Raw genomic sequence first — 21,164 nt, 5'->3', positions numbered from 1 at the left:
AATATTTTTATATGGCTATAACCCCCCCATACACAGAAATTTCACAAGATAAGAGTTACATTGATAGAGGTTTATAAATAAAAAACTTTATTTAATAAAGTAAATGATTGAGGATTTGTTTGTTTTAATTTGTGGGCTGTGTAATAAAAACAAAGTAATGACAGTAGAAGTGTCCTGCAAATTATAAAGTGATATCTTAAAGAAGAAAGATATTTGTATGTAAGATGTTTTAAAACATCTTAAATATTGATAGGGAGAAAAGAAGCAGCATAAATTCTGCAGGTTCTGAGACTGAGAACAGTTTGATCCCAAACATGATTCAGAAGGAAAAAGGGCAGACATTCCAGAACTGGAAGAGCAGCTAAATAAGAGAGTTGTTCTTAAGTGACAGTCATAGTCTGAAACATGACTCTTGCTACTGTGCGGTGTTCCACAATCCATGTGTATTAGTCTGCCCAGGCTGCTGTAACAAAATACCACGCACTGGGTTGCTTGATCAGCAGAAGCTTATTTCTCGTGGTTCTGAAGGCTACAAGTCCCAGATCAAGGCACCTTTAAGGTAGGTTTCATTATGAGACCTCCTAAACAACACTGACCCAAAAGGTTGTCCCCACGGTGCCCATGATTCCAACACCAAGCTTTGGTGACCCTTTTTCACAGTGTCTTTCACCACACTGCCCTTTGGGAACACATAATCACTCTGCAGCTCAATCATACAGTCGTGTAATTGCAGATAATCATCCAAGAAACAGTTTGGGCTTTTATTTTTCCCCCATTTATAGAAATATAGCATGTTCAGGCTCCTGATAGAAAGAAGTTAGAAAGTAGAATTCACTCTCTAAAATGTTTAAAATGGAGAGCCTTATTATTTTTCTGTGGTTCTAGTCTTTTGAGAAAACTTTATGTTACACAACTATCTAAATGCTTTCTACTTTAAAAAATTGAAGCAATTTCCTGGAAAGCTGGAATAATGCTAAATATAACACAATACACCTATAAAGTTTGAATAAGTTTTAATCCTTTAGACTTTCCATCTATGAAAATATGGGCAAAATGTAGTAAAATTAGTTTTTTTAAGTTGTACTTTTATCAATGATCTAATTCTTAGCTGAGAATTTTATATGCTGAATTTATCCACCAACTTTAATACAAATATACCTTGAGGATTTTTAAGTATATGTCAATATACAACCTCTAAGTTGCTGCTGCTGCTGCTAACTCGTGTCCGACTCTGTGCGACCCCATAGACGGTCCCTGAGATTCTCCAGGCAAGAATACTGGAGTGGGTTGCCATTTCCTTCTCCAGTGTATGAAAGTGAAAAGTGAAAGTGAAGTTGCTCAGTCGTGTCCGACTCTTAGTGACCTCATGGACTGCAGCCCACCAGGCTCCTCCATCAATGGGATTTTCCAGACAAGAGTACTGGAGTGGGGTGCCATTGCCTCTAAGTTAAGCATCATAAAAGAACTAGCATGGGTAGCCATTCCCTTCTCCAAGGGATCTTTCCAACCCAGGAATTGAACCCAGGTCTCCTGCATTGCAGGCAGATTCTTTACCATCTGAGCTACCAAGGAAGTGCCAGTTATTAAAATACCTACTACTAAAACAGGTCTTAGAAAAACAACTTACTTCTATATATTTAAGTTGTTATTCAACTTACAAAAACTTCAATATTTATGAAAATATTCATGAAAATGTTTGCTTGTTCAAAAGTTTCCTTTTCCGTCATCTTCTGTCTCCTAGGCTATGCCAAAGAAACATATCACAGCTTTATCTTTTTATACACAATGCAAATATCAAGATCCCACTTAATTTAAGGTTTAGTTGTCAGACTCAAAGACATGAAAATATTCATGAAATGTATACAATACACTAAGCAAAATAAGTTTGACTTTATGACCCTTTTTCATAAACAAGCATTTGAAAGGTCTGGATGAGAAGATTTTTTATTGCCTGAAGAGCAACTGTAAGCAGAGATGATCACTGCCAGTTTCTCACTGCAGAATGAAAGAATTTTTCCCCTTTACCCTATAACCTAAATATCACATTGAGCTTAAGGATGATGCTGACATTTTAAAAGATCACCCAAAGTGTTCTCTTTCCAATTGCAATTATGCCCTCTATCTCAGTGGGAGCCATTGTCAAGGGTCTTTTCAGCTCTCCAACGTCTTTCTGGCTTGCTTTCATTATCCTGATTATCTATTCATTTGCCGCCCAGCACTCATTTTGTGAAAGATCATGTCTGCCATTTCTGTAATGAGTGCTTGACTTTTACTGCCAGCATAAACACATAAAATATATAATAATTAAAGTTCACTAGTCACCAAAGTCTTGAGATCCATCATGTTACTAATTTGATTTTTCAAGCAATTGCTTCTCTGTGAACAAGACTGGTTTTGCCCCCTTAGACAGTGCAAGACTTGAGGTGGGAGGAGATGACTCTACCTAGAGAAAGCGATTTTAATGAGCATCATATATGTCAACTTTAAGGTTCATCTTCAACCAAATAGCATGTCTATAAAGTATGATTATTCTTAGCCACCACAAAAATCTCATCAGTACAGGAACATAAAATTATTTTAAGTGTTAAAGCTTAAAATGCAGTTTTAAAAACAGTTAAATGTTATTCAATAAGTATTATACCCTTGGTAGGCTATTGTTTAAGGAAAATTTTCAATGAGTTAATGACCACAGAAGTTTGCCTAACATAAATAGAAACTTCACAACATGTTGACTTATGAGTAAGGACTTACTTATTTTGAACACACTGCCTCGTTTTGATAACATTGGCAAAGTCCCTGAAGTGCCTCATGATAATGAATTCATCTGACGTTTATTCTAATCACAGAGAGATTAATGAACTCATGTGATATTCATGGAGCTCTCTTGGGACAACAGGATGTGTTACACAAACTGTAATGTTTGTTAATGGATACAATGGAATACATGTTATCCAAGGCACTTGAGTAGTCAAATCCTCAGCTAATAAAGTGCCCGGAAATCAAGAGGCAGCTTCCAATTATACAGGTTTTCTTTAGGGATGCCAGAAATCTTGACAGCAAATTCAAAAACCACGCAGAAGTCAGAAGACCCGAGTTTGAGAGCTGGCTGCATCACTTACCAGCCCTGCAACCTTAGGAAATTTTCTTCACCTCTTAGTCTCAATCTCCTCAGTTTTAAAATGAGAAGTTAATAGCATCAGACTTCTGAAGGCCTTAGAAAGAATAAGGAGTAAGGCGGGGGGAGGGATCAATCAATCATTCAATCAGTCACTATAATTCCTCCCTCACAGTTATTTTAAGTAAATCAAATGATAGGCAATGTTTTTGCTAAGTGCTTTATAAACTTTGCAGCCTTGTGCATGCGTTTATTATTGTTGTTCCTTTGGAAAATAGGTCTTCTGGATGAATTTACACTTTATTTCCCATACACAGAGAAATGGATGCCTTAGTTACTACATAAGGATATGAACACTGCTTTCTTAATAAGAAAACCAGACCTGACCAATTAAAGATTTTATCAAATTACACTCTTCAAATTAGAAAGTAAGATAACAGGTTTGAACCAAGACAGGAAACTTCTCTTTTTATGCAGGTCTCTGATATGCAGCAGTCTTCAGCAATAACTGAGCTTGTAATTAAATCCAGCCCTGTTGACTCGGCCCTGTAGTGGGGAGGTGGGCAGGTCACTTCACCTCACTGGGCAGGAGTTAAATGTGATCTCATGGCCCTGAGCCCTTCTGGTCAAGCTTTCATTCTCATTTATTGTCTGTAGTAACTCTTTACCAATGCTGAAAAAATTCTAATTAGTTTACAGTATTTCTAGTCATGAATAATTAAAAAGCATTTTTATATCTTTTGATTAAAAGAGGCAACACCTTTTCTGCCTCATTCAGTTGTCTTTCCCATTCTTCGTTAATCATGGTCACTTCCCTGGTGTTTCTTTTAGTGGTATAATATCTGTTCATATCTCTTTGACTTCAGTTGCTCCAGTTACCTGAAAGATTAATCAGCAAATGTTGACTCAGTCAACAAATACTACATGATCTTGAATAATTAAGGCAGTCAGTCTTGGAACCTGTGTGGTCCCAGTCTCAGGATAAATGTTCACATGTATGTTTTAGGATAATCAGAAAACCAGGGATATCCAAAATTCACTTGAATTCTTTCTCAACGTGGTGGAATACAAAATCAATACACGATAGCTCTGTATTCATTTAAAGACACACATGTATTAACAGCAAGTATTACCACTTATTCTCATATGTAAATATACAGTCTAAAGAAATGGAATGAGTCAAAAACTCTGGTATTAAAACGGACTCTGATGCTTTCTAATGATGTGACTTTGGCCAAAGCATTTAAGCCCTCTGAACTTCAACATCTTCATCAGTGAAGTGGAAACTTGTTGACTTCATGGAGTTATTTGCTATGGGGTTTCTAAAGCAGTCAGCAATTAGAACCATCAAGCCAAACCTGTCTTGGGTCTGTTTCTGAAACTACAAAGGCAGTGTTGAGTAGCAAAGTCTAAAGCATTAACTATCCCGCCCCTAACACAAAAGTTTTGCTGATCCCTGCTCTGCATGCATATGCAGTCACGTCCGACTCTGCAACCCCATGGAGCCCACAAGGCTCCTCGTCCATGGAATTCTCCAGGCAACAATACTGGAGTAGGTTGCCATCTCCTACTGCAGGGGGTCATCCTGACACAGAGATTGAACCCACGTCTCTTGTGTCTCCTGCACTGGCAGGTAGATTTTACCTCTGGGCCACCTGAGAAGCCCCAACCCCTGCTCTGAAAGGGGATATTTGTGAATTCATTTGAAATGCTGTATTCCCGTCTATGATTTTAGGCCATCTCAGTGGATTGAATAAGCAACTGGCATTTAATTCAACTAACTGGAAGAACTAGTTAATAAAGTTCAAATTAAACAAAAGAAATCCTTCCAATAGCCTCCTTTAGGCTATTGGTATTACTGAGCTATTAAATGTTATCAATAAATATTTGTTGTATCTAATACTCCTAACTGATCGTTTAGAGATTTTATTTTAAAAAATCAACTAATGTCTGATTCATGGGAAGTTGAATTTGTTTTTACAACTCTGATCTTTAAATAGTGATAACAAACATGCCAATCAGAGGGTCACTCCACTTAATCGAATGCTAAATCTGAGTCTTTGATAAGTGTTTTGGCTTTAGTCCAAGTTCACCTACATTTTCCAAAACCATAACTAAAGAAGAGATGGATGAATGAGAAACCTTTTGAGCTCCTATTTTTGAAAATCCTCTGCATGCTATTGTTAATTCTTTCTCAGTATCCATAGAGAGGAAAAATTTGTGAACACGCAGCAAATGGTTTAGTGTGTGTGTGTGTGTGTGCGCGCATGTGTGTGTGTGTATGTGTGTGACTCATTGGGACCCCATGGACTATGGACTGTAGCTCACCAGACTCCTCTGTCCGTGGGATTTTCCAGGCAAGAAAAGAATACTGGAGTGGGTTGCCATTTCCTACTCCAGAGGATCTTCCTGACCCAGGGATCAAACTCACTTCTCTTGCATCTCCTGCATTGGCAGATGGATTCTTTACCACTAGTGCCACCTTTTCCAGGTCAAAACAGATGTACTTGCTGTGTCAAAAAAATACTTTTTTTTTTCAGTTAGTCCCAAATTTCTTTCTCAGTGACAAATAACATTAACATTACTAAGAGACTCCTAAGTGTATTTTTAATTTGGTTACATCAAACTCAAAGTATGTAACAAATAAATGTTTTGAGATATTAAAAGATGTATTTTCATCCTCACCAATCCCTATCTCTGAGTTGCCTCAGTACTTGCAAATTGAGGAAATGCCTAGAGGTATAGATCAAAGAGTTTCTATCATTATGTAGCTAAAACTCCCTTTTACTATGGTGAAACACCAAGAAAATTTTAGTCCTGGGGGATAAGAAGAATATCCAGGGAATCTGTACCTCTTCTGGCCGGGGGTTTCCAAGAGAGGGAAAGGGAAGGGAAAGGAAATGGGCAAGTGGAGAGACAGACATCTGGTAGATTAAAAGGCACAAGAGTAGAGGGCTTGATACTTCTCTTCCCATTAGAGTTTTCTTATTTTTCGTTCAAAACATTCATTTTTAAAAAATTTTTAATTGGAGTATAATTGCTTTACAATATTGTATCCGTTTCTGCTGTCAGTTTAGTTCAATCGCTCAGTCGTGTCCGACTCTGCGATCCCATGGACTACAAAAAGCCAGGCCTCCCTGTCCATCACCAACTCCCGGAGTCTGCTCAAATTCATGTCCGTTGAGTCAGTGATGCCATCCAACTATCTCATCCTCTGTCATCCCCTTCTCCTCCCACCTTCAATCTTTCCCAGCATCAGGGTCTTTTCCAATGAGTCAGTTCTTCGCATCAGGTGGCCAAAGTATTGGAGCTTCAACTTTAGCATCAGTCCTTCCAGTGAATATTCAGGATTGATTTCCTTTAGGATTTACTGGTTTGATCTCATTGTAGTCCAAGGGACTCAGGAATCTTCTCCAACACCACAGTTCAAAAGCATCAATTCTTTGGCATTCAGCTTTCTTTATAGTCCAACTCTCACATCCATACATGACTACTGGAAAAACCATAGCTTCAACTATACAGACCTTTGTCAGCAAAGTAATGTCTCTGCTTTTTAATATGCTGTCTAGGTTTGTCATAGCTGTACAAACATAGCTAGTTTCTGCTGTACAACAACAAGAATCAGCTATTTGTACACATATCCCGTCCATCTTGAGCATCCCTCCCACCCTGTGTTTCTTAGGGGTGCTCCCTGGGCCCATCGGGTTCTGCACCAACAGAGAAGACCTCAGATGTGTGAGATGCCACGGCCACACTGTCAGGAGACAGCGGAAGTTCCACCTTCATTCCCAGGCCTCCCTTCCTCCCATGTGGGAGATAAGTTGAGGAAGAGCACATAGACCACCCTTGGCACCCCCAGTGATGACAAGGTGACACTAAAGTATTTGTCTAAAGGACTACAGAATAGTCAGGGGCTGGGTGAAGAAAAGGGTAGAAGCTGAGAAAGGCTATAGCATGTCAGAGGCTGGGTGAGTAGGGAGGAGGCTACAAACCCTAGAGAAGCTGAGAAAGACGTTAGCCAAGTTTAACAGACTCAACACGCTTCCCTGGTGGCTCAGTGATAAAGAATCTGCCCACAATGCGGGAGACATGGGTTCAGTCCCTCATTTGGAAAGATCCCCTGGAGAAGAGAATGGCAACACTCCAGTATTCTTGCCTGGAGAATCCCATGGACAAAGGAACCTGGTGGGCTGCAGTTCATGGGGGGGGTCACAAAGAGTTGGACATGATTGAGCATGCATGCGCGCATGCATGCGCGTGCGCACACACACACACACACACACACACGCCTTGGCTGACTTTAGCAGCAGTCACCAGTCGGTATCTAAGGGCTGGGCCCAGCCCCAGGGAATCTCTGCCAGGGCAGGTCCAAGCACCAGCAAGAGGCCAGCAGCCCCTCATACCAAATACCCACATAGGAGACATAATGTCATCCCCCATGAACCCTGATGCCATCTTGGAAAAGACCAAAGGAACCGGGAGGAATGGGGAAGATGCAGTAATTCGTTCAAGTAAATTGAGCTGAAGCTAGAGACATGTTAAATTATTAGAGCAGATTAAATTTTAACTCCTAGAGCTAATTTTAGTTTGGTTCCCACTGCTCAGCAGGCCCATTCCTCCTTAGGAAAATCAATTACGTTCTAGAGAAATGCTGTATTTTTTTGTACACCCAAATTGTAGCATGAATAAATTTGCAATCATGCTACAATTATATCGTGTGATTTGAAGGAACATATTGATGAAAATTTTACTCGGCGTCTAACACATCTCTGAAACTAAAAGAGATGGGTCTTCTCCAAATAGTTGCATATTAGAGGCTGTATCGGAGAAGGCAATGGCACCCCACTCCAGTACTCTTGCCTGGAAAATCCCATGGACGGAGGAGCCTGGTAGGCTGCAGTCCATGGGGTCTCGAAGAATCTGACATGACTGAGCGACTTCAATTTCACTTTTCACTTTCATGCATTGGAGAAGGAAATGGCAACCCACTCCAGTGTTCTTGCCTGGAGAATCCCAGGGACGGGGGAGTCTGGTGTGCTGCCGTCTATGGGGTCGCACAGAATCGGACACCACTGAAGCAACTTAGCAGCAGCAGAGGCTGTGTAGTGTAACAGAGGGGAAAGTAGTGGGGGACAGACCTGAGTTCTAGCCCCAACTGAACTATTTACTCTGTGTCAATCAGTGAGAAAATAATTTAATCTCTACAGCAGTGCTTCCCAACAGATGTGTCTTAGATGATGCACAGAATATTGCTAAAATATCAATCCCTTCAGCCCTCAGGACAGCCAAGGCATGGACTGCAGTGGCTGGAACCATGGCATTTTTACCTCTGGCTGCAAAGAGCCTCCGATGACCTTAATATGTAAATTATTTTGTGTGTGTTGAATGTGATGATTTGGGAGTATGACTTATCTCTGGTTCAGTTTCCTCATCCATAGACTGAGTGGAGGCAAGTAGAGAGAATAAAGGATGTCTTCAGTCTTTGGGGAGCTTCTCTGGTGTCTCAGATGGTAAAGAATCTGCCCACAGTACAGAAGACCCAGGTTCGACCCCTGGTTTGGGGAGATACCCTAGGGAAGGGCATGGCAACCTACTCCAGTGTTCTTGCCTGGAGAATTCCATGGACAGAGGAGCCTGGTGGGCTACAGTCCATGGGGTAGCAAAGAGTCAGACATGACTGAGCAACTAACACTTTCACTTTCAATCTTTTTAGTTTAGTAGTTTATACTTCTGTGAACATGAGAGGGAAATTCCAATTGCAAAAGAATCACAGAAATTCCTGTGTACATAGCCTAAAAAAAAAGAAATCCTGCCTTTATTCTTTTTAATTTCTGATTACCTCTAAATTCTTTCCCAGCAGAAGCAACTAAAAAGTCAGCTGTCCTCTAACCAGTATCTTTTTTAAAGCTCAGCAGGAATTTAAGAGTCAGAAACCTAACAAAATTAGAAAGGACACTATAGACTACTACTATAGTTTTCAAAGGCAAAATCAAAGTTACCTATGCAGGATTAGAAATTTGCATCTGTCTTTCAGCAACCTGTTCTTTCACAAATATATTATTTTGAAAATCATAGTGATGGAGGATGTTAAGTGGTCAATAATTAATGCAATTCTCACACACAAATGAGGTTGTTATCTTCAAAGTAAGTAAAAAGCTTTTCAAGATAAATGCTTCAGACCTGTGGGGTATTTTTATTTGAATATAAAAGAAGGCTGTTTTGCCTTCTCCCTGAAATTTGCACACTTATATCGATAATGCAAGCAGGATTGATCTATTAGCCATTTTCAAATTCAAGTGAAGTTTTATGGACTCCTGAGATTTTTCTGTTCAGTGAGATTACAAATGCTTTCATACTTTTGGACAAAAGAAGGAAATGCAATATTCTTGTCTGTGGATCATGAATCATGCACTGACTCATCTGGGAATATAATTCGCCATTAAGAAGATGTACCAGAACAGGTTCAGAGAAAGAATGGTTGTCACACATGCTGGCAATAATAATTCTAGCTTTTGAGGTTTGGTAGCCTACTAAGTGCCAAGCAATGAACAAGATGCTTTTGTTTATGGTCTCATTAATTCTCGACATAACTCTCCAAAATCAGCATATCATCACTCTGCAGTAAAATGGCAGGAATTTTCCTGACTATATTCCAAGAAGAGGTTTTAGGTATCCAATCATCACAGTCTAAGACCCAACTTTGTTTTCATTAATTTAAGTGTTTACAGCACCAAAAAGTTTATACTTTCACGTTTCAAACCCACAGGTTAACTGTGACTAGTACTTTGCTCTCTATGAGCAAAGACTGCCATCTTGTGGAAATTTCACATATAACAAGAACAATCATTCCATGGGATTAAATTTTGCCTTTGCACTAGAAGTTTACAACTAGATTTTTGCGTTATTACATACACACACGAAACATCAGTGTTGCTTATAAATAAATGGCCAATCTCTCCTTTAAGTGTGATTTTTAAGTCTCTTTTAAACATGCCAGAGCTTTTGAAGCTTTGAAAAACAGAATCTTATTAACTGTAAGGACTCATCCCATCGTTCTTTAAGGCAGTGCATTAGATTTTACTAAACTTTCTTTACCTAATCCTTAAATAGTTTTAGTTATATAATAGAAAGGAAAGTGTAGTATAACTGTTCTGAGGGAATTTCCAAGGTCATTGGATTGTGTGGGAAAAATGTATAGCAGCACTCTGGGCTTAGAGAACACTTCTGTTTCCTCAGAGCCCTGTAATCCAGGTCAGTCTGTGTTCCTGGAATTTATTGTGGGCTGGTCAGAGCCTGACTGAGGAATTCTTTGGCCCAGTTTGTCTGTATATCCCCAAAGACAGGGTCTTCTGCAATGCCTCAGTTACCTGTGCTTTATGAGAACAACCAATAAAGATATCTTTGCGATGTGATGGTACTTGAAGGTGCATAGAGAAGTCTCTTTTTTTTTTTCTTTAACTAGAGTGTGTGTGGAAGGTTAACTTTTTTTTTGACTGGCCTGGCTCTTCATTGCTTTGCGCAGGCGTTCTCTAGTTGCAGCATATGGGCTCTAAGGCACATGGGCTTCAGTAGTTACAGCTCACAGGCCCAAGAGCACTCGGGCTTCAGTTCAGTTCTTGGGCTCTAGATCATTGGCTCAGTAGTTGTGGCCCACATGCTTAGCTGACCTGCAGGATGTATAATCTTTCCAGACCAGGGATCGAACCCATGTTCCCTGTATGGGCAGGCAGATTCATATCCACTGCACCACCAGAGGTCTCAGAAGTCTCTTTCTTTTCCCCTCAATAACTCCTACTACCAGTTTGCTGAAACTAAAAAACTCCTACCACCAGCTTGCTAAACCTAAAAAATTATACCGTTTTAAACACATTCTTTAGACTTGGTAAAGGCCCTTTACTCCTATGGAAATCAACATGGGTGATATAGAATATGTATATCTCGATGATTATTTTAAAAACCAAGTTATTTTCCAGGTGTTGAAATAATAAGGACACATCATAAGTGGTACAAGATAGCACTAAGAAGAAAGAGTAAGCAACAATCCTTTCCTGAATGAATATGTGAACGAATGAAAGAATAAATTAGCATGAACTGAGCACTGAAATGATTTCAGTGTTGACCAGGGCATGCTAGCTGAATGTACAGTTGTGGTTTAACGGAAATTTTGTACCCAACTCAATGCCTGAAGTGAAATCACTATTTAGATATTTATTGAATAAATAGATGAATCGGTGGGAATGGAATAAATTAGAAAGTAGGATTAATGATAAGAAATAATAAGTAGACTCTGGAGGTAGGGTTCATTTACCAAAAACTCTGTTGAGCATATTCAATCCATAAATATATGCTTGCTCCATGGGGGGTAAGGGAGGGAAGCTCAAGAAAGAGGGTAGATATTGTATAATTATGGCTGATTTACATTGTTGTGTGGCAGAAACTAACATAATATGTAAAGCTATTGTCCTTCAATTAAAAATAAATTTTTAAAAATAAAATTTAAAAATTTTTAATTAAATTAAAAATAAGTAAATATGTGCCTGCTCCATGTTGGGAAGTATGGAAGATGGTGAGTACATATTCTTGGAGGGGAACAGACATTAATCAAGTAACCACAAATAATTACAAATGATGATAAGTGTTGTCTGTGAAGGAAAACTCTTCCACTTCCAGACACTGACCAATATATATCGTGTGGCAGGAGTAGAAAGACAGGGAAATTTGGGAGCTCATTTTGTACTCAGATATGTTCTCATTAAGAAGATACTGTTGTAGTTTCTTTTCATTTTTACAGGTACCTGTAAATTCACATTTAAGAAGAAGTTATTTCTTTTAGGGATACTATTTTTTCTTTCAATATATTCAGTAGTGCCCTGACTACCTAGTGTCTTTAGGTAGGCAAATACCTACAGTGTCAGTTTACTAATGGTATCTGAATGATATTCATAGATAAGCCAAGCAAGCGACGTTGAGGGTGTGGGTGATGGTGCCTCACAGGCCCACAGAGAGTTGCTCCTATGGCTCAAGCAACTATTTCTCAAGTATATTCCTCAAAATTTTAGCTCTAAAGAAAATAAGAAAGGGGGATGAAAGTCTTATAAATTTAGGAAATGCTGGAGTAAACAAAAATCATACACATTTTCTTTTCTACAGGTCTTCTCAAAGCCTTTAATAGGCTGCCTTATTTTGGTAAATTTCCAAGAGAGTGTTGCTCAGAGTTGATGACCACAAGACCCCCCCCACTTTTTTTTTTCCCCACAGAAACCCTCTAGGCACTAGGGTCCCTTGGAACACACTTTTGGAAATTCTGGAAATGCGAATGACCTTATCTGGGATGGAGGCTGGAATAAGGGTGAAATAGAATCCATTAACACTCATAATCATTGTCATAAATTCACATTTACTGCCCTTTTTGAGCAACACTCTGAAGCAACAGAACTTTAGACCCATCAATTTCATAAGGAAGATGTCCAAGTTGTGAGGGAAGCTCCAATGCAATGTTGATCCCAGAGTGTCAGCAGGGTCACTGGGGCTGAGGCTGTGGGAAAACCCAAAGGTAGATGACAGAGACGTAATTCAGAGAAAGACAAATATCATATGATATCACTTATATGCAGAATCTTTAAAAAATGGTACAAATGAACTTGTTTATAAAATAGACTCACACACATAGAGAATGAACTTTTGGTTATGGGGCAGGAGGGGAGAGGTGGATGGATTGGGGAGTCTGGGATTGACATGTACACACTGCTATATTTAAAATAATTAACCAACAAGAACCTATGGTATAGCATAGGAAATGCTGCTCAATATTCTGTAATAACCCAAATGAAAGAAGAATTTGAAAAAGAATAGATAATATGTATATGTATATGTATACCTGAATGACTTTGCTGTATACCTGAAACTAAGACAACATTCTTTTGGAGTAACTATACTCCAAAAGAAAATGAAAATTAAGAAATAGAGGTTTAACTCTCCATCGTAGCCCTTAAGGCTGGTATTACTCTTGTTTAGCTCTGGTTGAATGTTGATTATCATCAAGCTCATACTTATAGACATGTGGATGACATGAACAGATAAAAAAGGTGAATGCATCACCGAAAGTGAGTTATTTATTCTGTCCAGATTGGCTTCTCTCCAAAGTTTTAAGCAGCCTGTCATCAGATAATACAAGAGCTGGGACAAGAGTACAATATGGGTCCACATATCCTAAGTCTGGGAGAAGGCAATGGCACCCCACTCCAGTACTCTTGCCTAGAAAATCCCATGGAAGAGGAGCCTGGTAGGCTGCAGTCCATGGGGTCGCTAAGAGTTGGACACGACTGAGAAACTTCACTTTCACTTTTCACTTTCATGCATTGGAGGAGGAAATGGCAACCCACTCCAGTGTTCTTGCCTGGAGAATCCCAGGGACGCGGGAGCCTGGTGGGCTGCCGTCTATGGGGTCGCACAGAGTCAGACACGACTGAAGTGACTTAGCAGCAGCAGCAGCATCCTAAGTCTGGGCTTCCCTGTGGCTCAGACGGTAAGAATCTGCCCGTAATACAGAAGACCTGGGTTCGATCCATGGATTGGGAAGATCCCCTAGAGGAGGGCATGGCAATGCATTCTGGTATTCTTGCCTGGAGAATCCTAACTATAAGAATCAGGTTAAATTCTGCTAGATAAAATATGTTCTGTCCTCTTATCTTGATACATATACCTTCACGACCCCTAGGACATCAGGTTTGGGTTTCTAATTCATGACCAGCTAAGAGTTCCATGCTGATTCAGTGGCACAAGGAATTGACCTCTGGTTCCCCTTCCACCCACACAGTGAGGGGTTTCCCACACATAGGTGTGTGTGCCTGAGCTTGCACGTTGAACTCTATTGGCACCTCCCAAATACCACCACAGAGACCTGTATGTACCCCTCGCTTTGAGACCTGCTCTCATAATCAGACATGGAAATAGGCCTTTATGGGCCCTGGCGGGGCACTCTGAGCTGCCTGGGCAGGAAATGTCAGGGAACTATGCAGATGGTACCCACTCTGGAATGCTCATGACCTTGGCCCTGACTGTTCTCACCCTGTGAGAAGGGGCACAGCTGGAAGAGGGCCAGAACTAGGCAAGTCTGAGGTAGAGCCCAAAGAGTTTGGAATTGAGAGTAAAAACTCTATGAAAAGTATACATTTTAAAAGCTGCAGTCTTTGCAGCTACCCCCACCCCCACCCCAGACTCCGGAAGTGAGTAAAAGAAGAAAAAGGGTACTTCTTATTTGAATTTAACTACTTCTGAAAGCCTCTGGTCAACTTTTCTTCTTGTTCCCCAAGGTAAGATTACTTCGCCTTTGGCATTAAAAGGAAACTAGATCAGTTGTGTGAAAAACCCAAAATGATGTATTTTATCAACTTCAGACTTGTCCCAAGGCTTTCTCTCACACTGTTAAATAATAGAAGTCTGTTTAATTGAATTCCTTTGTCTGTAGCATATGCTGGGTGACATTATGCCAGCATCTTGCTCTAAGCAGCAAAACGTTCTTCGTAAAAGCATTAAGATCCAGAGCGTCTTTCTGGATATAGGGTAGGAACACAGAACTGCAGCAGCTTGAAACCACATAAAAACAGTGCCTCCGAAATGTAATTGCAAAAACACATCACGATAAACCAGGGCGGAGGGTAGGTAATATTTAGGATTCTAAAATGAATATTAAAGAAAAAAAAAAAAAGAGGGGAGAGGGAAGAATATAAGAATGGAGAGAGGAAAGCATTTGTGGCACAAATCTTATCTAAAGAACTTAACTTTATAATGTTTTGCATGTCCTAACATTCTGCCCATAGGCTAATCTATATGTTTATTTCCCCTTGACAGCCACCATCCTTTAGAGATGGGGTTATTAACGGATATATTGTGGACTGAGGCAGTTAACCACGTCTGCAGTAACACGTGATTGTGTGTTTCACCCCAAGGATCCTGGAGCTTCAGCAGAATGGTGACATGGACATTCTGAAGCACAAATGGTGGCCCAAGAATGGGCAGTGTGACCTGTACTCCTCAGTGGACACAAAGCAGAAAGGAGGCGCCCTGGACATAAAGAGCTTTGCAGGGGTTTTTTGTATCCTCGCTGCTGGCATTGTCCTCTCCTGCTTTATAGCCATGCTGGAGACGTGGTGGAACAAGAGGAAAGGCTCCCGGGTTCCATCGAAAGAGGTACTTGATTGAAAGCTTTTGCACTATGTTGAGCGAACACGCGGGCTGTGTTTCCAGGGAGGGTCATCACAGGGAAGGGGATGGTGGTTGGGGGTAGGATTTGTTTCTTCTTTCCTTGAAGAATGAAAATAAACTTATGAAATGTAAAAATTGGTAAGATCAATACCAATTTTCATTTTTAAGACATCCCAGATCCATGAAGAGGAAACGATAGCATTTGAAAGACTGACAGTTTCAGGAGCCATAATGGGCCTTGAAATTCTCCTGAATCTTAGGATAGACTAGGTCTATGATTTTTCTAAAGGCTGTGATTCCCTTGACCATTTAACGAAGACACTTATTATTTTATTTCAAGTAGCTGTTTAACTTATAGGTAAATTACTAGTGTCTCTGAGATTCGGCCTAAGAAATGCAGTGTTACAGTAAAATAATCAGTTTTCTCTTCACTGCCAGAGACTGCATCCCTCTGTCTGCATGTAGACCTAGAGAAGTGATCTAGAGACCTAGATCTAGAGAAGTAGACCTAGAGACCTAGAGAAGATATGTTTTCAGCCCTTTGATGACTAAGTTTAACAAATCCATACCATTGAATCATCTAGAACTCCATTTTTCATCTTTCCTCCTGGATCAGCTTAACTCCAGGGCCATATTAAAATTTTTCCAGAGATTTGAAAGAATAATTTCAGAGTTACATATATCTTTTAAAGTGCCCTGTGCTTTATTTTCATCAAAAAAAAAAAAAAGTGGGATTTATAAATTTTCAGAGACTATCTGAAGTTAAACTACTTGATTTATTTATCTTACTTCCACTGGATCAAAAGGTGAAAAAAGAATTTAATAATGAACTCATATTCACTAAAGCTTCACAAATTGAAATGAAAAATGACCTGAATTTGCTGAATAATTTGATTTGCTGGATAGTTTCAAAGAAAGACAGTTTTAAGCTTTCTGTAACTAGACCTTGGCTAACTTATGCCTAAGTAAATCCTAAGAGGATCTGCTTTAAGTTGCAAATAAAAATGACTTCTCATTTGCATGATTTTTGCATGTTAATATATTCTTTCAAACAGATTGTTTCCTAAAATTTTCTGAGGATTCCTTCCTACCACCTTATACGAAAAATTGATCAGCACCATTTATAAGGAAAAGCTTGGCTTGGCAAAGATAAATTTTAGCTTCCTACCTGTCTGAGTGATCATACATTCTAAATTAGTGGGGTATAAACTAAAAATTAATCAGATTTTTCTGTAGTGTTTTCTTTGTGGAATAAACTTCTGGTATCTCTACTGACACTGATTCAGTGCCAAAGACCACATTAATGCAACATTATAGCCGAGACATCATAGTCTCAAAAATCTGAAAATTAAGGACTCCCCAAACTCCTTATATTTTGAATTACTATACATGATATTAAATTTTTGCATTATTATATCTGTTGATGGATGACTACATTATAGTTGCTGTGGGAACCATAAAATTCTATCTTTCAACCCTCTAAAGTCTCAGTGATAATATTGCATTAATGGATATTTTTATTGGATTTTGAAATGAGAAAGGAGAAGGAAAAACAGTGATGCACATCAAAATATTTTTCACTGAGGAGCACTTTAATTGCACAATGAAAAAAATACATCCTCCTTTCTAATTCATAGCAGCTAATCCAGATCATATGAACAAATATTTTCTTTTATGATTAATAGATATTTTAAATTTTAATTTATTAGATATAATTAAATCCTCATAAATTTTGTTTATTGAACTTGGCTATAAAGAAGACTGATGAAAAGGACAATTTTCTTTCCTGCCAGTTTTATTTTTCAAATATTGGGCTTTAATGCTCACTTTTAGTGAAAGTCCTAAGAAATTTATAAATTAATTTCAACTCCAGAAATATGAGATTTTACTTCCTTTTTCTTCATTAAGCACCTTCTTACTAAGATTCTATTAGTGTAGCTCAAAGTGTCTTTGATTTAGAGGCCATTTAGTATTAAGCTGGCCCTAAACTGAAGCTGTCACTCACATGTCATGACTTGAAGGGGTCTCTAAAGCTTCTTTTGCTGACCTCACAATATTGAATCATTTAGGCTCTAGGTAACTTGAGTGTATGAAATCCCTCAATCAGAAACTGATTCTCTTGTGTTGAATGTTGCTCTCTCTAAACAATCTCACATGTTTCTAGCTGAAAGAGAAATAACCCTTTAACAGTCACTAACACTTTAGTGTGAACTAGCATATCAACATAGTATGACTTATCTCCAAGAATGGAAAGTTAAGGTTAGGAGTGAATAGAGGAAAGAAACAAAACCCAACTTGGAATGAGACATCCTGAAGAAGGAGGAAGCATGCAAATAGAAGAGGGGGGGGTGGGGGAATGTGCAGCCCAAACCATACATTCTGTTTGTATAACTTTGCCTGGGTCTGTCCCTGCTCTCGTAGAAGGCAATCACCCATCTACTACTCCCATATTTTGTAGTTGCATGTGGCATTTGCTCATTTAAGAACTTTCATTGCAAGAAAAAGATAGATAACCTTATCTTAGAATCATATGGGTACCCCCATAACCTAGCACAGTGCCCGGCTCATATTAGGTGCTCAATAAATATTTGTTAACTGAATAAACCCCAAAGTTCAGTTCATTACCTATCATGTTTGCTGAACTACTTTTTATTTTTTTAACCATGGAAGCTAGTACTGATGAGAACCTTATCTTCTTTTTCTTCATCTCCAGGATGACAAGGAAATTGACCTGGAGCACCTCCATAGACGTGTAAATAGCTTGTGCACAGATGACGACAGCCCCCATAAACAGTTTTCCACCTCGTCAATTGACTTGACCCCTCTGGACATTGACACTTTGCCAACACGACAAGCACTGGAGCAAATCAGTGATTTCAGGAACACTCATATTACCACAACAACCTTTATCCCAGAGCAGATCCAGACTCTTAGCCGCACACTGTCAGCTAAAGCTGCCTCTGGTTTCGCTTTTGGCAACGTGCCTGAGCACCGAACTGGCCCTTTTAGGCACAGGGCACCTAATGGGGGCTTTTTCAGGAGTCCTATCAAAACAATGTCATCTATTCCTTATCAACCAACTCCTACCCTGGGGCTCAATCTGGGTAACGATCCAGACCGAGGCACTTCCATATGAGAATCCAACAAAATCTCTCCACTGTTTCTCTTGTAGGACTCCCTTTGCAAGGAGCAACTGTAAGATTGTGGGACTAACATGGATGTAACTTTTTTTTTTAATCAGGATTATTAGTAACAGTTCTAGTTCTTTCTCTCTACCCTCTCCCTCTTCTCTCTCCTCTACTTCTTTCTCTCTCTTCTTCCCTCTCTTCCCAGACATCTTCTTCCACGTTGTTTCATTACTCAATTTGTTCCCCCAGAAGGTAGTATACTAGGATCCTATTAGACTGCTTTTCATATACTGTACTTCAAGAATAGGAAACATGCACTGAGTATACTAGGAGTATATGCAGGATTAATTTTACATAAAGGCCTCTTCTGTAACATTTCTCTATTTTTAAAACTATAATTGCAATAACTTCAGTCTTTTTACATTCTTCTGCTGCATCCATAAAATGCTCCACTGCTGTCGAGTGTCCTTTGACTGTGGACCAAAGGCAACCCCTGCAGTGTTTATAGAATAATTTAAAGACCATTCAGGCCACATAATATGAGAATGCAATTTTGTAGGACTACAAAAAAGCCATTAATATGCCAGTCAAGACTACAGTTAAAACTACTCTTGCACTGCAACAGTGCATATGACCTTTATGTGATTGTACAGTATTAAAAAGGTTTTTTTTGCTTATGTACAGTAAACTTTATCATATGGCAGCAGCCTCTATTGTGTTAAATAAATTAGTATCTCATATATACATATATATGCACCTATATAATGTGTATATATATTCAAAGGCGGCCATTGCTATTGCAATTCATTTAATAAAGCTTTAGTTTAAAAAAAAAAAGTATTGTATACAGGAACTATGTATAGTGCAGGGGGTCTTTTCAGTTAGAAAAGGCAGGTTGCTTTAATGTTATTCTGACTCGCATTGTTTGCCAACAGAGAATATTTTATACTTTTGTTATTAAAACATCCAGGGCGATTTAATATTTGTTCCTAGATGTAACTCATTCGAATAGATTTCTGCATTTGTTATTCAGCAATGTATAAAGCTAACCTTGATAATTTTACTTTTAATTAATTATCTAAATGGAAAATGTTGTTAGCCGAACCACATCCACCACAGCACAGAGAGCTCTATCCGAGTTTAGATGTAGATCATTGGAGGTTAATAAATTCTCTTCGAAAGCAGTGAGCCAATCAATACAACTGCAGTTGGGGAGAGATGGGAGCCCTGAAGAAATATTGATGTGGCCTTAATTACTGTCATACATTATCCTAAAGAAGAAAATATAACAACCCTACCGGGCTCTCACCTTCACCCCCTTTTTTATTCAGTTCTATTTGGAGGAGTCATGTATTTTTTACATTAGTGCCAAGTGTGTAGAAGGACGACAACAAAAGCAGTGCCTCTGCGCACAATCCTTTGAAAGTAGCATTCTCACCTTTTAGAAACGTAGAAAGAGTTTTGTTTGTAATCCTTCAATTAAAATGTGGTAAGTAGGAAGCAAGAACTTATCCCGTGTTTTTACGCAGCCATAGACTTACTTTATTCTAATTCATTCCGTGGCTAGGATTGATATAGGAATCAACCTATGTGATTTGCTTTAGGAGAAATTAAAAGATATATTCTTAAGGTATATTATATTTTGATGCTAATTCTGTTCTGGGGAGCATCTTGTCCTGTCACTGTTTTTGTACTAAATTGTCAAATATTGTCTACTGTGTAAGGCAGAAAATTTTCTTATCATGCGAAACCATTTTGTTTCCAGGGTAACAAGTATCTAAGTGCATGCACAACTTGTTTTCCCTTGTAACATCCATGATCTCATTCACGACTCTGATTTTAAAACAAAAAACCTTTACAACAAGCTATATAGGGACATACCAGATGTTGCAGTGATTTTAGCTATCAACAAACTGTTAACCATGTACAATATTTAAAATAGGCCTATTTTGATGTATTGCCTATTATACAAATACACAAACCACTTTTTGAAGGCCTCAGTTATGAGTGACAGAGCTTTCTGTGTATAATTTGTCTAAATAATTTGTCTAATAAAAATGTTTTCTAAACTTGCTCTCCTACCATTGAAGTCTTAACTATACAATTTGAAAATGCTTACCCTCTCACAGATAGAACTGAATTTTTCTAAAAATTTATCTTGAACTAAAGCATAACACACATTAAGTTTTGCTAGAAGAACGATACTATGAGTGGCTTTCTAGAAACAGTACCAACTGATGTTCTAAACCGATTCAAGACTGCCTTCTGCTATTAGAGACTATTTGAATCAATGATATATTTGTTTTCCTTTGTGAACATCTCATGAGCACCTTTTTGGGAAAGATTTATCCTGTTTCATGTAAACAATGCAGCCATTATAATAATAGTAGGATGAGGGTTTGTTACTTTTTAAAAAAGTTAAAGGTAATTATTAAACTTAGAATTTGTGTATTAATATTTGCTTTGCTGTTGGGGAAATATTCATTATGCTGAATCTATTAATTTGGAAATTGACTCCCACGTTATTTCTAATAGAGTGTTATTTTCTGCATTTGAACTACCATATTGAATTCTTCTAGCATTTAATTCATTCAATGGAGATATATCTGAAAACATATTCAATTTAGCTTAAAATCTCTACTTTTCTATGATTTTTAAATGTTGAAACTAGAAGGAACTGTAGCAATCTAGACTATTTTACAGATAAGAAAACATGA

The 21,164-nt window shown here is 38.6% G+C and overlaps 1 protein-coding gene across 1 annotated transcript in view; it reads left to right on the top strand.

Moving 5' to 3' along the window:
• The window catches only part of GRID2 (glutamate ionotropic receptor delta type subunit 2), a 1,602,175-nt gene extending 1,581,656 nt beyond the window's left edge, over positions 1 to 20,519 (top strand). Inside the window, exons 15-16 of the mRNA XM_061419669.1 lie at positions 15,064 to 15,304; positions 18,033 to 20,519. Coding sequence (XP_061275653.1) covers positions 15,064 to 15,304; positions 18,033 to 18,455 — 664 coding nt within the window. The 3' untranslated portion in view covers positions 18,456 to 20,519. The remainder of the gene's footprint in view (positions 1 to 15,063; positions 15,305 to 18,032) is intronic.
• The last annotated feature ends 645 nt before the right edge of the window (positions 20,520 to 21,164 follow it).

This window comes from Bos javanicus, chromosome 6 (assembly GCF_032452875.1).
Source record: "Bos javanicus breed banteng chromosome 6, ARS-OSU_banteng_1.0, whole genome shotgun sequence".
NCBI lineage: Eukaryota > Metazoa > Chordata > Mammalia > Artiodactyla > Bovidae > Bos > Bos javanicus.
This window is presented reverse-complemented; position numbering and strand designations above follow the sequence as displayed.